The sequence below is a fragment of the Oratosquilla oratoria genome, chromosome 10 (genome assembly GCF_046742065.1).
Source record: "Oratosquilla oratoria isolate Oo_2021 chromosome 10, ASM4674206v1, whole genome shotgun sequence".
Lineage (NCBI taxonomy): Eukaryota > Metazoa > Arthropoda > Malacostraca > Stomatopoda > Squillidae > Oratosquilla > Oratosquilla oratoria.
The window spans coordinates 17,548,307-17,561,404 of NC_134786.1; the positions used below are offsets into that span (position 1 = coordinate 17,548,307).

The window sequence follows — 13,098 nt, forward strand, 5'->3', positions numbered from 1 at the left end:
AAATAATGAGATGCAAATTACATGTGGCAGCCGATGCTGCAAGTGAGAATTTGAGTTGTACTGAAGTGGTTATGGAAAGTATAAGTAATAGCTATGAAAAAAAAATCATATTAAATGAAATCAGTTGTGTTAGCAATGTTACAACTAGCTTACAAGTACAGTGTACATGGGGTGAGACAAGATAGGAAGGTTGCATAGCTAAATATCAATTTCCTGTAAATTTTCTCCAAAAGTAACACATGCTAAGAAAGGATTAACACTAGTTATAACATGGACATCACAAGGATTTCAAGATTCAAGTACTTAGAAGACAAAAATTTTGAGTTTCATACTAATGTCATTTGGGAAACTGCAAAGCTGCATTGGAAGAAAAAAGTTAACTCCAAGGTGTCAGTTGAACTACTATAACAAATGACTGTGCAGATTAATGCTAAAAAACACAAAATTAATAAATATGGTTCATATAGGTGAACCAACTTTAAACGGTTGTCCTGAACTAGTCCGATACTGAGTAGCTTTAGATATGCAGCAAATTTCTTTCAAAAATAGAAATTGGATGGAAAAAATGGGAACCTAAAAGATGGACATAGTTTTCCCTCAGCCTACCACAGGAGTCAATCCATGTTCTCACCTCAACCCAAACACATAGTTCTGGGAGGCTAGCAAGTATCCAAACTTTGCCTATGAACTACCAGCATCCCACTTTTTCACAACTGGAGAAAAGACACTGGAATTGCTCCTTTATTTCACCTAATGGCCAGTAAAACATGTACAACTACATTTCAACACCACAGACAACAGTCCAATGTCTTTCCTCCGAGATCTATGGGAGGCCATGATACAACCACCACACACAGGACACAGAATACCTTCTACAACATCCCACACTAACAATCCCTGGACCTTTTGATACTGCCCTGCACTATGCTTGCTTTATGTAAAATAAAAGGTAATTTACTAATTGAATAAAATCCTGGCTGAAAAATGTAAACAGAGCTGTTATGACAGGTAAAACTTCTTGCTGGAAAGATGTTATGTGGGAGTTCCTCAGGGTTCTGTTGAAGGGACATTACAGTTCATATTGTATATCAATGACACTGACTGTGGACTTGAGTCTACTGCTCCCAAATTGACTAACACTCTTAATCTGCGTGCACTAGCAAATGATCACTCAAATAAATTACACATCCAAGGAGAGTTAGACAAACTAGAGTAATGGCGACAGTAGTGGCTAATGAAAGTTAATACAGTGTAAAGATGTGCACATTGATAGAAATAATACTGTACCCAGTACAACTACAAGTTATTTATCAAAATGTCCAACTAAAGTGGGGGAACAAAAAGGATCATGAAATCATTTGTAATGAACTCAATCACAAGAAAAATTATGGGAATAGTTATACAAGATGCCAAAGAACACCACTTAGAAAGCAACTATCTAACCAATGAGTCAGTACAGATTCAGAAATAAGTGCTCCTGCATGACTAACCTACCATTTTACAATGCTTTATAATTCTCAAACTACAACAAAATCAATAGGGGAAGATTATAATTTCATCTAGAACATGAAAAAGCTTATGATAGTCCAGCACAAGAATCTATGAAACCTGCTTTGCATGGAACAAGAAGTAATTTGCTATGCCAGATTAGAAGCTGATTGAGCAAATGTAACCAGTGAGCTGTTCTATCTAGAAAGATGAGTGTGTGGATGGAGGAGGAATAAGCGAAGATGGGCTGGAATGCCTTTATTGCTTATACGTTTCGACCGACTCGGTCTTCTTTAGTAAAAACTGAGTCAGTCGAAACGCATAAGCAATAACAGAGTTCCAACCCATCTTCGCTTATTCTTCATCCACCCACACTCTCATCTGTCTAAACCATTCATCTATCTAGAAAGTTGTTATGACTGGAGTTCAAGAGTTCTGCTCTAGGACATGTGTTTAAAGTACACTTCAGTAACATTAAATATGTACTAAAATCAGACTTTTAAACTCACTGAGAAAAAGCTAAGCAGAATAGCAAATGACTGTTCAAATCAACTAGACATTCAAAGATATTTTGACCAACTAGAGTGATTGTCTCAAAAGTAGCTAATGAAATTTAATCCAAGTAAATGTAAAGGTATGATAGAGAAAAACAACAAAGACATACTATAAATAAACACAGAATGAAAGATTAAGAATATCAAAACAAGAAAAAATTTACAACAATTAAAACAAACAAGATCACTGAAGAAAACACATTTAATTGATAGAAAAACAAGATACAGAGCACTGAACCCAACCCCAACCAACAAAGCATTTGTAGCAACCTATGAAAAACAAGAATGCAATATCTAAGACTTTTCAATCTAAAAAAATAAAAGATAAATAAAAAAATAAATAAATAAAAAAACACCAGACACTGGTGACACCCTTCTCTTCTTTAACAAAGATATGAAAAGGTCAATAATGGACTTGAAAAACTCCTACACCAAAAGTACAATAACATTTCAACATACATGTGAAACCACTCCTGATTGTACAAAAAAAAAAACTCCAACCATCTGGAAAAAGAGCTCATATAATATGCATATTAAAACCAAACAAACCACCTGAAAACCCAACATGCTACATATTAATCTCTGCTATACATTACATCCATTCTGAGAGGACTAATAGGAAATGTAAACAGAACAATGTTACCCACTTCCCCAAAACAATATGGAGGGCCACTCTACTAGCAAACTTCTCACAAACAGTCATGTTCCATGATGCGTCACCAAAACTAAGGGACAAGAGTATGATGCCATAGTGCTCATCTCCTTTTTAAATTGATTATAATATTAGGTTACTTTAAATTAGATACAAAGATGGAGGATAAACATAAGTTACTTATGTTAAATGGCCAGTTACAGAAGTTTTTGCTGTACAGACTGCAGAGGACTACACAGCTAGGATGATGCAAAGAAGTAGTCATCGCTTTTGTTATCTGCTTTTACTATTGTGTTAGATAACTGGAGGTTGATAATATGTAAGCATTCTTCACTCAAAAATAAAGAAACAAGTAGATTGTGTGGAACTAGGGAAATAGTGATAGAATAGGCTATATAGGCACACATAGGCACCTATGCCTAGGACTGTTGTCATGCAGTCGTGGTATAAATTAAGATGCACAGGCATTGGCCTCTCTCTGAAGTCGATAATCATTTGTAAATAATGCATTGGCCTCTCTTTGAAGTCGATAATCATTTGTAAATAATGTGAATTAAATAAGTTTTGCACATAACCACTTTTGCTAAGTAAAATTTAATATATCTATAAAAAAGAGCAAAATATTGTCCTGGCCATTGGATTACAGGAACTGCTCAGATCACGGCCACGGTTCGATGTGTCAGCTCAAATACAAAGGCTAGTTTGTGACACAACCCATCAAGTATTGGATGGTTTCAACAAGAAACCATCGCAAAAAAAAAAAAGCCATGGAATTAACGAGTATGAATAATTTGATAAAGTTCATAAAATTCCTAGGTATATACAATGAAAAAATATCAAAGACATACACAACAAGAAATGGCTAACAAACAACTAGTACACTACAGAGTAACAAAAATAAATAAATGCATGTGTGTGTGGGGGGGGGGGGTTAAGGGACAAAGATGACCCTTCATCCGCAAGGAATAAAGATAAAAGGAAAAAAAAAAAAATGGGTGACAGACAGGAGTGGAATGGGTGAATGCCTTGGCTGACTACCTCCCTCATCAAGGAGAAGAAGCCTTTTGGTATAAAGACAGATTTCTATTCTTCATCTTTAGTGCATCACCAGCTTTTCTAACACACCTGTCAGTATCCAGCCTTTGCCTCTAACATTAGTATCACTGGCAAGGATGATGATGGGGGAGGAGGAGGAGATGGAGGAAGAGGAAGAGATAAAGGAGGGCAGTCACCTACTGTCAGCTCTCCTTATATGAAAGAATGAGGAGAAAATAGTCACAAGTTGAACCCCTGAGCCCAATTTAGAGGTCAAGTGTCACTCCTGAACCTCCATATTAAGAGTTGAGGTTGCCAATAAATCTTAAGATGAACTTTTGTCACACATTCCACAGTACCACCACCAAAAGGTAATTATCATTGGTTTCTTAAATAATTAAATTTCCACACAAACAATATTTGTTTCAAAACCCAGAAATTTGATATTGTTTATTATACAGTGCTTCAGTTTCATTTCCCAGACATTGACCCACAAAATCCCTACCATAACAAGCAAAAACCACACCAACCTGACCATTCTGGCTATCATCAAGCACTTTAACTGACCAACACAGAATATGCCTGGCCACAAACTCACATTACCAGACATGAAACAACCAGAGGACATAGAGCACCTCATCCTAAACTACTCTACTCTCACGGTACCCCCGAGTGACTCATGGGCCAAACTTGTGGCTGTTGTCAGTCACCTGGGAACCATGGGTCTTCTGCAGGAGACCTATGGCAGAGGACAGATTGGTCCACTTCCCTGAGATTTGTATTATTTGTGTCATCTGTCATGACTTTTATAACCAGAGACGGGACAAAATTAATTTCTTTGAGGGGCAAAGAGGAGAGGTAAAGAAAAGAAAATAATAATAATAATAAAAAAAAATAAACTAATACCAATTTTGCAAAGACTTCACGATCGGACAATCATATAAACAAAACCATACACTCTTGATGAACCAGAAAGTGCCATTTCATTACACAGACAAGATTGAAGGAAGAAAGAATGATGGAATAAATTAACAAAAAATAAATGAATAAATAAAATAACTAAAATAATCCATCATATTCCCGAGAATTTCCAATCCACCTTGATTAGAATATGCATCAGTATGCTCTGCACAAGGTGATAGATTGATTTTGTCCCTGTTAATTCACCAGAACTTCTATTCCTTTGGGGTCAAATCATGCCGATGTTGAAGGTTACAAGGTATTCAGTCTATAATTAAGAAGTGTTTGGAGTTAGTCTACAATTATGAAAGGATTTTAATTTTTTTTTGCATGAATGTGTGGCGGGAGGTGAGGTATCTCTGATGGTCTTCCTAAAATGCTGCACAAGGTGAAGGAGGTAAACAAAAATGAAGTGCAAGAATCAATCAATCAATCAATCTATCCATTGCCCCATGTTTCTCTCATGAGACCTACTGTCCCAAGAAACCAGCAACTGCCACTGGAGTGCCGCTCAAGGAAAATTTATGGTGTTGGTTGTATAGGTAGAATGGGAATGGAGCAATGTATGATGAGGTTTTCTATGTGGCATCTGGGACAATTTGAATTTGTTACCAGACTTATTTTGTGTTCATTCTGTTTAAAGCTGCATTTTCACCAAGTGAATCAAACTGATTCACTTCATGAAGAATAAACATGATTCATGAGTCATGTTGACTCGTCACACTGGTTTCAATGTAACCATTTACACCAGGCGAATCGAGTCAATTCAAATTATGCCGACTTACCTGTAAACAGTTACATTGAAAATAATGTGGCAAACCAACACAATTCATGAGTTGTGGGGTGTAAACAGTTACATTGAAACTAGTGTGGCAAATCAATACAAGTCATGAATTGTGTCGATTCTTCATGAACTGAATCCATTCAATTAGCTTGGCATAAACGCAGCCTAAATGATGAATAATAACCTGAAATCTTATGGTCCAAAAGGAAATTCTCAGCCAGGCTGACATCTGGGGGGCCTCAAATGGAGTACAATATTTGGGAGTTGGTCTTGGGATGCCCGTGTTGTGATCTGAATGTGTGTGTGTTTATGGATAAACATGCTGTGAGGTACATGTGGCAGGATGCTGTAGATGTTTGCATAAAGCTATTTTCTTATCTACCATTAGTCGGTTGTGATTGCATAATTTGGAGAGAGATGCATGGGCTTAAGCACTCCTGCCTTGTCGATAATAGAAATTAAAGGCATCGAAAATACCACAAGATTGTGGTGTTTAGGTCATTAAACGGAATATAATAAACCCTCCACAACTCAACATAATAGGGCTGAAGCCTTGCCAAGTTATATAAAATGCTGAATTACGAGTGAAAACTCCTCCACTCCCCACAGAGGTATGAGCACCAGGTGAAGTTTCTACACAGGAAGTGACATGGATGAAATCAAGTGCCACACAGGACAGCAAGCAGCAACTCAACATGTTTACACACAATAACTAAGAACATACAGGCTAAAGAACAGTGTACCAAAATATTTTCTTTCCTTACACACTGAAATGGGATTCCATCATGCACAACTTAACATTGAATATGTTTTACAAAACTTTGTACAAACAGGTACAAGAAGGCAAGAGAAAGGAAACACTGAATGCCAGGAGACCCATTGAAACTGGTCAAATGATGTACTTTCTTAATAAAGGTTCTTTCAGAGACCCATATCCTCCCTCCTCATCTTCCCATTGAATATAAGGTTACATATATACATATACAAAAGGCTTTTCCCCCCTTACAAAGGAGGTAGTTAAAAAACAATGACATAGAAACCACTCCCACCCATTCCATCCCTTACATACTCCACTGATATAAACTGAGGCTAGAAGCAAGCACTCAACAATAAACTGAAATGTTTTTCTGAACTCTTTGAAATGGGATGGCTTCATGCAGCGCCAAACATGAGATGCAAGAACAGTATATATTTCCCAATTTGCCATTTTGCAGATATTAGAACAATATACTAAAAAAAATTCATTTCCTACATGTTTGAAAGGTATCATATCATGCAATAACTGACAATGGATTCAAAGCTGAATTCTTTTAACTTGGCCTTCTAATACATACATATACCAATGGCTATTTCCCCTGTACAAGAGAGGTAGCCAAAAAACAAAGGCATAAAATCCTTCCCCACATACTTCACTCTCATCCACCACCCTCCCTTTCATCTTGGCTCCTGGATAACGAGTCATCCCTGCATCTTGCCCACGGCCCTGGGTCAGAAGCAGTGCAGCAAGACACAGCATATCCACAGCAAGGTCTCTCAATTCAATTGGCAACCCTCCCCTCTCTCCATTCCCTCATGCAAAAAAAAACAGGACAGAGAGAAGCCCCTTCAGGTTACATCGAAATATCATTCACAAATACTCACTCAGTCATCCCCCCACCCACTCCCTTCCATGCCCCACATCATCATCCATACACATTTTCCATTCACCCCTATCTTCTGTTCTCTCCCTTCCCTCCTCAACAGACATACCCCTCTTTCCCAGTGCCCTTTTTACTCCCATCCATCCATCTCATCCTTGGTCACTCTTTCCACCTCTGCATTCTATTTTATTGTTTCTTCACTCATTCTCTCCATGTGTCCAAACCATCCCAATACTCTTTCATCAACCCATCTCCCAACTCCCTTTCACCTCCACTCTCCTCACCTCCTTGTTTCTCACTCTATCCAGCCCTGTAACCCGTATCATACTTTCCAGCCACTTCATCTAACACACATGTACTCCTCTCCTCTTCCTCTCTTATGTTCCATGTTTCTGCCCCATACAGTGCTGATGGCACAATTACTCCTTCATACAATCTCCTCTTAGCATCCATCCTAATGGTGAATGATATATATAGTTCTCTGATACATATTATTTTGTAGCTTGTGCATGTCACAAGGTACTGCATTCTCAACATATAAAAAATACTGTCTTGTACGTAACAATACCACATGGGGAGAATTATTCTTAGAGGGTGTGACCTTAATAGCAAGGCATATGGTAGACGATCTCACCCCACTGAACACCACCTCTCCCCTCAGCCTAGTCACTATCCAAATAATTCATCAAACAGTACTAGAAGGTGATTCCCACTCCGATGACAGAACCAGTATCCTGTTGATCAATCACACTGGTAGTATCAACTGATCTCTGCAATGTATGACTTCAGAGAAGGCATCAATTGATAGTAGTATGTCTGATATATTTTGTACAGGGATTGAGCTATGGGTAGTGGATTCAGATGGCAATAGGACCCAATGGAGATGCACCATCTACCTGAGGAGGAGTGTTCCAAGCCAACAGATGTTATTGTGTGAGTGTCATGGACTACTAGGTGACATCACAGTTTGTGTTCAGTGACATCATAGTGTCTTGGCACTATAAGTGATATCTGGTAATCAAAATAAAGCACACTACAGTGAAAATGGAAATAAATAGCCAAAATGAACCAAAACAATTTGTATTACAGTCTCATGATACAAGTAAATTACTGCCACGAATGACTGACTGACTGACCTCCCTGCTTTATCTTTATGAAAGATAATACTATCAGTTTCCAATTGCTTCTGAATAAAAAATAAATTCCTTCATGAAAACATAGCAAAACAGTAAAAAAGTTGGAAGTGGATTATCATGAAAAATAAATAAATAATTACTTTCTTTGTGTGACAATAAACATGTATGCTTCATCCATTAGTATACAAATAAATATACAGATGGCAGGCTGACATCAAAGCCAAGTTACCATAAGATATTACTGTTCTTTCTCTTAAGAACTTCTTGCTGCACCTATCCTAAACCATCCGCTAAAGATGCATTAATATCCCAAGGTGAGGATGTCAGGATTATATAACCTTCTGAGGTGGGCCTCATTACTTTTTTTCCATTCATTTTATTTTTCTATGTCTGTCATTATTCCACCATTATGTTTCACAAATTATTTACATTTAAGTACATATCAGTCCAATCATTGACAACTATGCTGCGTTAATTTGGTGGTTCTTTCAATTCTACATCATAGCATCATTCATATTGTTCATGGCACTTTATGTTTAAAAATATATAACTATAGAGATGCACTGACAAGACGTTTCACTAGTCTATATAATAGAATTAGTATCTATACACAGTTACCTATACACAACTTCAATCTTTGTTTACTTTCTGCTCTCCCATTAGATTCAAATTCTTCCCTGGAGTGCTTAGCTTCTGTTATTGCTTATTTTCATTGTTCCGTTTTCAATTTCTAGGCATTATTCAAAATCTTCAAGGTCATCAGACTGTCGGTAGTAGTACTTCTCATCTTTGGCTCATATTTCTAACATGCCACTGGATATCTGTCCCTATAACAAAGTATCTTTACAATGATAATCTTCCACTGAACCCTAATTCACCCAAGGCCAAACATCAACCAAGCAGCCTCTAAAACGATGCTTTCTCCAACAACATTTATTAATGGTGCAGTACACTCGGATGACAATGCAAATCAGTTGACAGGGTCTAGCTCATTACATTAACACATGTTTAGATCTCTGCATCAAACATACAGATGCTGTGCCATAATTGGGAACCCTGCCTACTAAAGAAATAAACATCACAACCACCCCAATCAACAGCTTCATAAGATAACTATTAAAGCCATTAAACTAATATATGTTTATCCTTCTACAACTTCCTTAGAAAACAAAACAGACAAGAACTTCTATAATTAGCATATTAAATTAGCATTCATGTATCAGGCATACCAACAGACTGCAGGAATGCCTTACAAGGAAATAAGAATCAAATCCATTTAAGCCAAAACTAAAACGTCAGCTACGAAAGCCGTCTTTACAAATTATTCCCAGAGCCGAGTACACATCAAACAACAACTGCGACATCAGCATTGTTCGCCGAGAAGCCAAATGATGGAATGTCTCTTACCTTCCTGTGTATCCATGAGCTCCAAATCCTTGTCTGGCGTGGGCGGCTCTGTGATATGGTTGTTCATGACTGGGGTGAGGTCACGTTGGCCCGGTACCACCAGGGGCACCAGGTCACTGGGGCTGCTACCTCCTCCTCCCGACTTTAACCTCCGTCCACCACCCAATAAGCCGCTGCGCTGCTCTTTAGCTGTACACCCGTTCTTGCCAGACACGGTCACTTTGAGAGCGTGCTTGCTCGCTATACGCCCAATGTCTGCTGCTTGCACCCACCCCCGTCGCCAGGGGTAACCTACCACACATATAGACGTGGGGACACAAACAACCACCACCACCACACCACAAAAGCCTCTAAGACTTAGGAATATTACTTTTGTTGATCACATCAGCCACCGGTGACCGACCTTACACACTAAGACTTGTCAACTGCACAAGCCTATGCCAATAAAGACTCCTAAAAGTACCGATACTTTGCGGAGATTTCGCAGCATTAAAGGCTTGTGATTTATCAATATTGTCCAAATATTATCTTTGTATGCTCCAAGATTCTGTACCAAACGCATTTGCCGACAATCATATAAAAAATCCAAAGTCAAATAAAATTGTCTAAATTTTACATTATTGGAACACATGGAAGCTGAAAACAAACATAAAATGGCGCTAGTAGATAAAGCCCATAAATAATTTAACTTTCCTTGAAATCAACGATTTAAATGTCATTTTGAGTAATAAATATTTATATACAACATCATATTTCATATAAATTGTTTAAACTTTTGTATGTCACATGCGTGAGTTTGCAGATTTTCTGTTGCGGACCTTCCGTCCAGCAGGCAGACTGTTGCGAAGGAGTGAAGGTACCTTTCCCGCAATTTTTGAATACGATTTTCCAAAACTAATAGTCAAACACTATTGTCATGTATCAGCAGTGTTCTTAAATACTCACATTAAAATAAAATATTTCCATTTTGATTTCTAAATTAGATAATGAAATAGGTGTAAACTATTAGATATGGATGCTGAGTTACGAAAGGAAATAATCCCTTCCGGGGTTCTTCCTATGTATTCAGAATATCTCATCCAGTGAGCGAGAAACAGGAAAATTTAGAGGTAGTAAGATCGATAACACCCCACGACAGGATATTGCTGACATTCATCATAAGTTAACGTATGAACTACGCAGCATGACCACATCAAACCAAACAATAACATGGTAAATACTGGACAACTGAATTGTTTAGGAATGTGCGTAACACACACACACACACACACACACACACACACACACACACATATATATATATATATATATATATATATATATATATATATATATATATATATATATATATATATATGTGTGTGTGTGTTTATATATATATATATATATATATATATATATATATATATATATATATATATATATATATATATATATATATATAATATATATATGTATATATATATATATATGTAAGTATATGTATATGTGTATAATATGATTAGGAATTTATAATTTCCAAGTTAATCCTTTTGTTTTTCACTCAAATAAGTATAACCTATGCAAATGAAATTTGAATTTCATACTGTTATCTTGGAATTCATAAACAAAGCGTTGGCAAAATTACGGAATGTTGCTTTTGTCATCTTATCCTCTTTCCTTTGACCATAAATTACAAGTGATGAACGTCAGGTAAAAATATGCAGAATATATATTTCACTGTTAATGATCCATTTCCAAAAAGAAAAGAAAAAAATGTATAAGTATTATGAAAACTTTGATTATACAATAATATTTGCTTTATGAAGACGGGGATAAATCTTCCAAATATCCATAAGCAGGAAAATCGTATGCATCAGATTTACATATGAATAGAAATATAAGAATAACATCAAAATTATATCTCTTGTCAAGTCATGAGTAAAACGTGAAAATTGTGTCTCTTAGTATATTTCATACATGTGGCCTTTAGTTTGTTCCCATGACCTCATGTCGTCATTCTGACTCAAAACAAGGAAAAGATACTTGCCCGTTTTGTCCATTCCCTTTCGTGTACGGGTCACTATCGAACGGACAAAAATGAGAGGGAGAGGATGTATTTTATTTGTAAAGGAAGAACGTCACAAGGTAAATAAGAAATAAAGAGACTACAAGTCTGAAGAATATAAAAAAGTATTTTCTATACAAATGTATAAACTCCCGAAATAGACTAAATACTTAAATAGCCCAAGATACAACATACAACCATAAAGGAATTTAAAGCTATATGGCAATTAGGTGAATACACAAAAAACGAGATTATACATACAAACACACACACACACACACACACACACACACATGCTAAGGGTTTTTCCCCTTACAAGGGAGGTAACCGAAATCAAAGGCATAATCCACTCCCACCCATTTCATCCCCACATACTCCACTCGCATTTACCACACCTCCCTCCTTTTCTTGGCTCCTCATGGATGCCGTGTCATCCCTGCATCTCGCCCACTGCCCTGGGTCAGAAGCAATGCAATAAGACACAGCACATCCACAGCAAGGCCGCTTCATTTAATCGGCGACCCTTTCTTCTCCATCCCCTCATGCAGAAAAAGAGAAGACGGGGAGAAATCCCTTCGGGTTGCATCAAAATATCAAATACACATAATCACTCCCTAACCCCCTATCCCCCACCCATTCCCTTCCATGCATCACAGCATCATCCAAATACAACGATTCTCCACTCACCCCTATCTTCTGTCTTCTCTCTTCCTTCCTCAATAGACATCCCCCTTTTTCCCAACGCCCCCTTTACCCCATATATCCATCTCATCTTCGGTCGCCCCCTCATGTTCACTCTATCCACCTCCACCTTTCACACCTCTTTCACTAATATTCCTTCACTCATTCTTTACATGTGTCCAAACCATCCCAATATTTTTTTCACCAACCCTATCTCCCAACTCCTTTTCCACCCCCGCTTTCTTCACCTCCTCGTTTATCACTCTATTCAGCCTAGTAACCCTTATCATACTTCTCAGACATTTTATCTCAAACACATTTAAATTTTTCCTCTCTCCCTCTTTTATGTTCCACGTTTCTGTCCCATGCAGTGCTGTCGGCACAATCACACCTTCATACAATCTCCTTTTAGTATCCATTCCCAAATGCTTATTTCTCATTACACTTTTTAATTCCCCAAGGCACTTGCTTCTTCTAATCTTCAATCAACATCTACTTCTCTCTTTCCTGCCACATGCGCCCCTAAGTTTCTAAAGCTATCTACTTCCTCCAGCATCTCTCCTTTAATACTCACTTCCAAATTGCTGCCATCCTCTCCCCTTGTACAGGGTGAGGCACAAAAAGAGGGACAAAAGTAGACATATTTTCTAAAGAAATAATTGTTTTTTTCAGGTGAGTTACAAAACAGATCTGTAATTTTTATCTGACACGAAG

General features: G+C 37.4%; 1 protein-coding gene across 5 annotated transcripts in view; it reads right to left on the reverse strand.

Annotated features, from left to right (window-relative positions):
* Positions 1-10,097, reverse strand: part of Usp7 (Ubiquitin-specific protease 7) — a gene marked incomplete at its 3' end in the record, with an annotated part of 105,203 nt that extends 95,106 nt beyond the window's left edge. For 4 of the 5 annotated variants that reach the window (XM_076191569.1, XM_076191568.1, XM_076191566.1 and 1 more), the window contains 1 exon segment: positions 9,657-10,096. In XM_076191569.1, the coding sequence (XP_076047684.1) occupies positions 9,657-9,723 (67 nt within the window). 5 annotated transcript variants of the gene reach the window in all.
* Between the last annotated feature and the right edge of the window lie 3,001 nt (positions 10,098-13,098).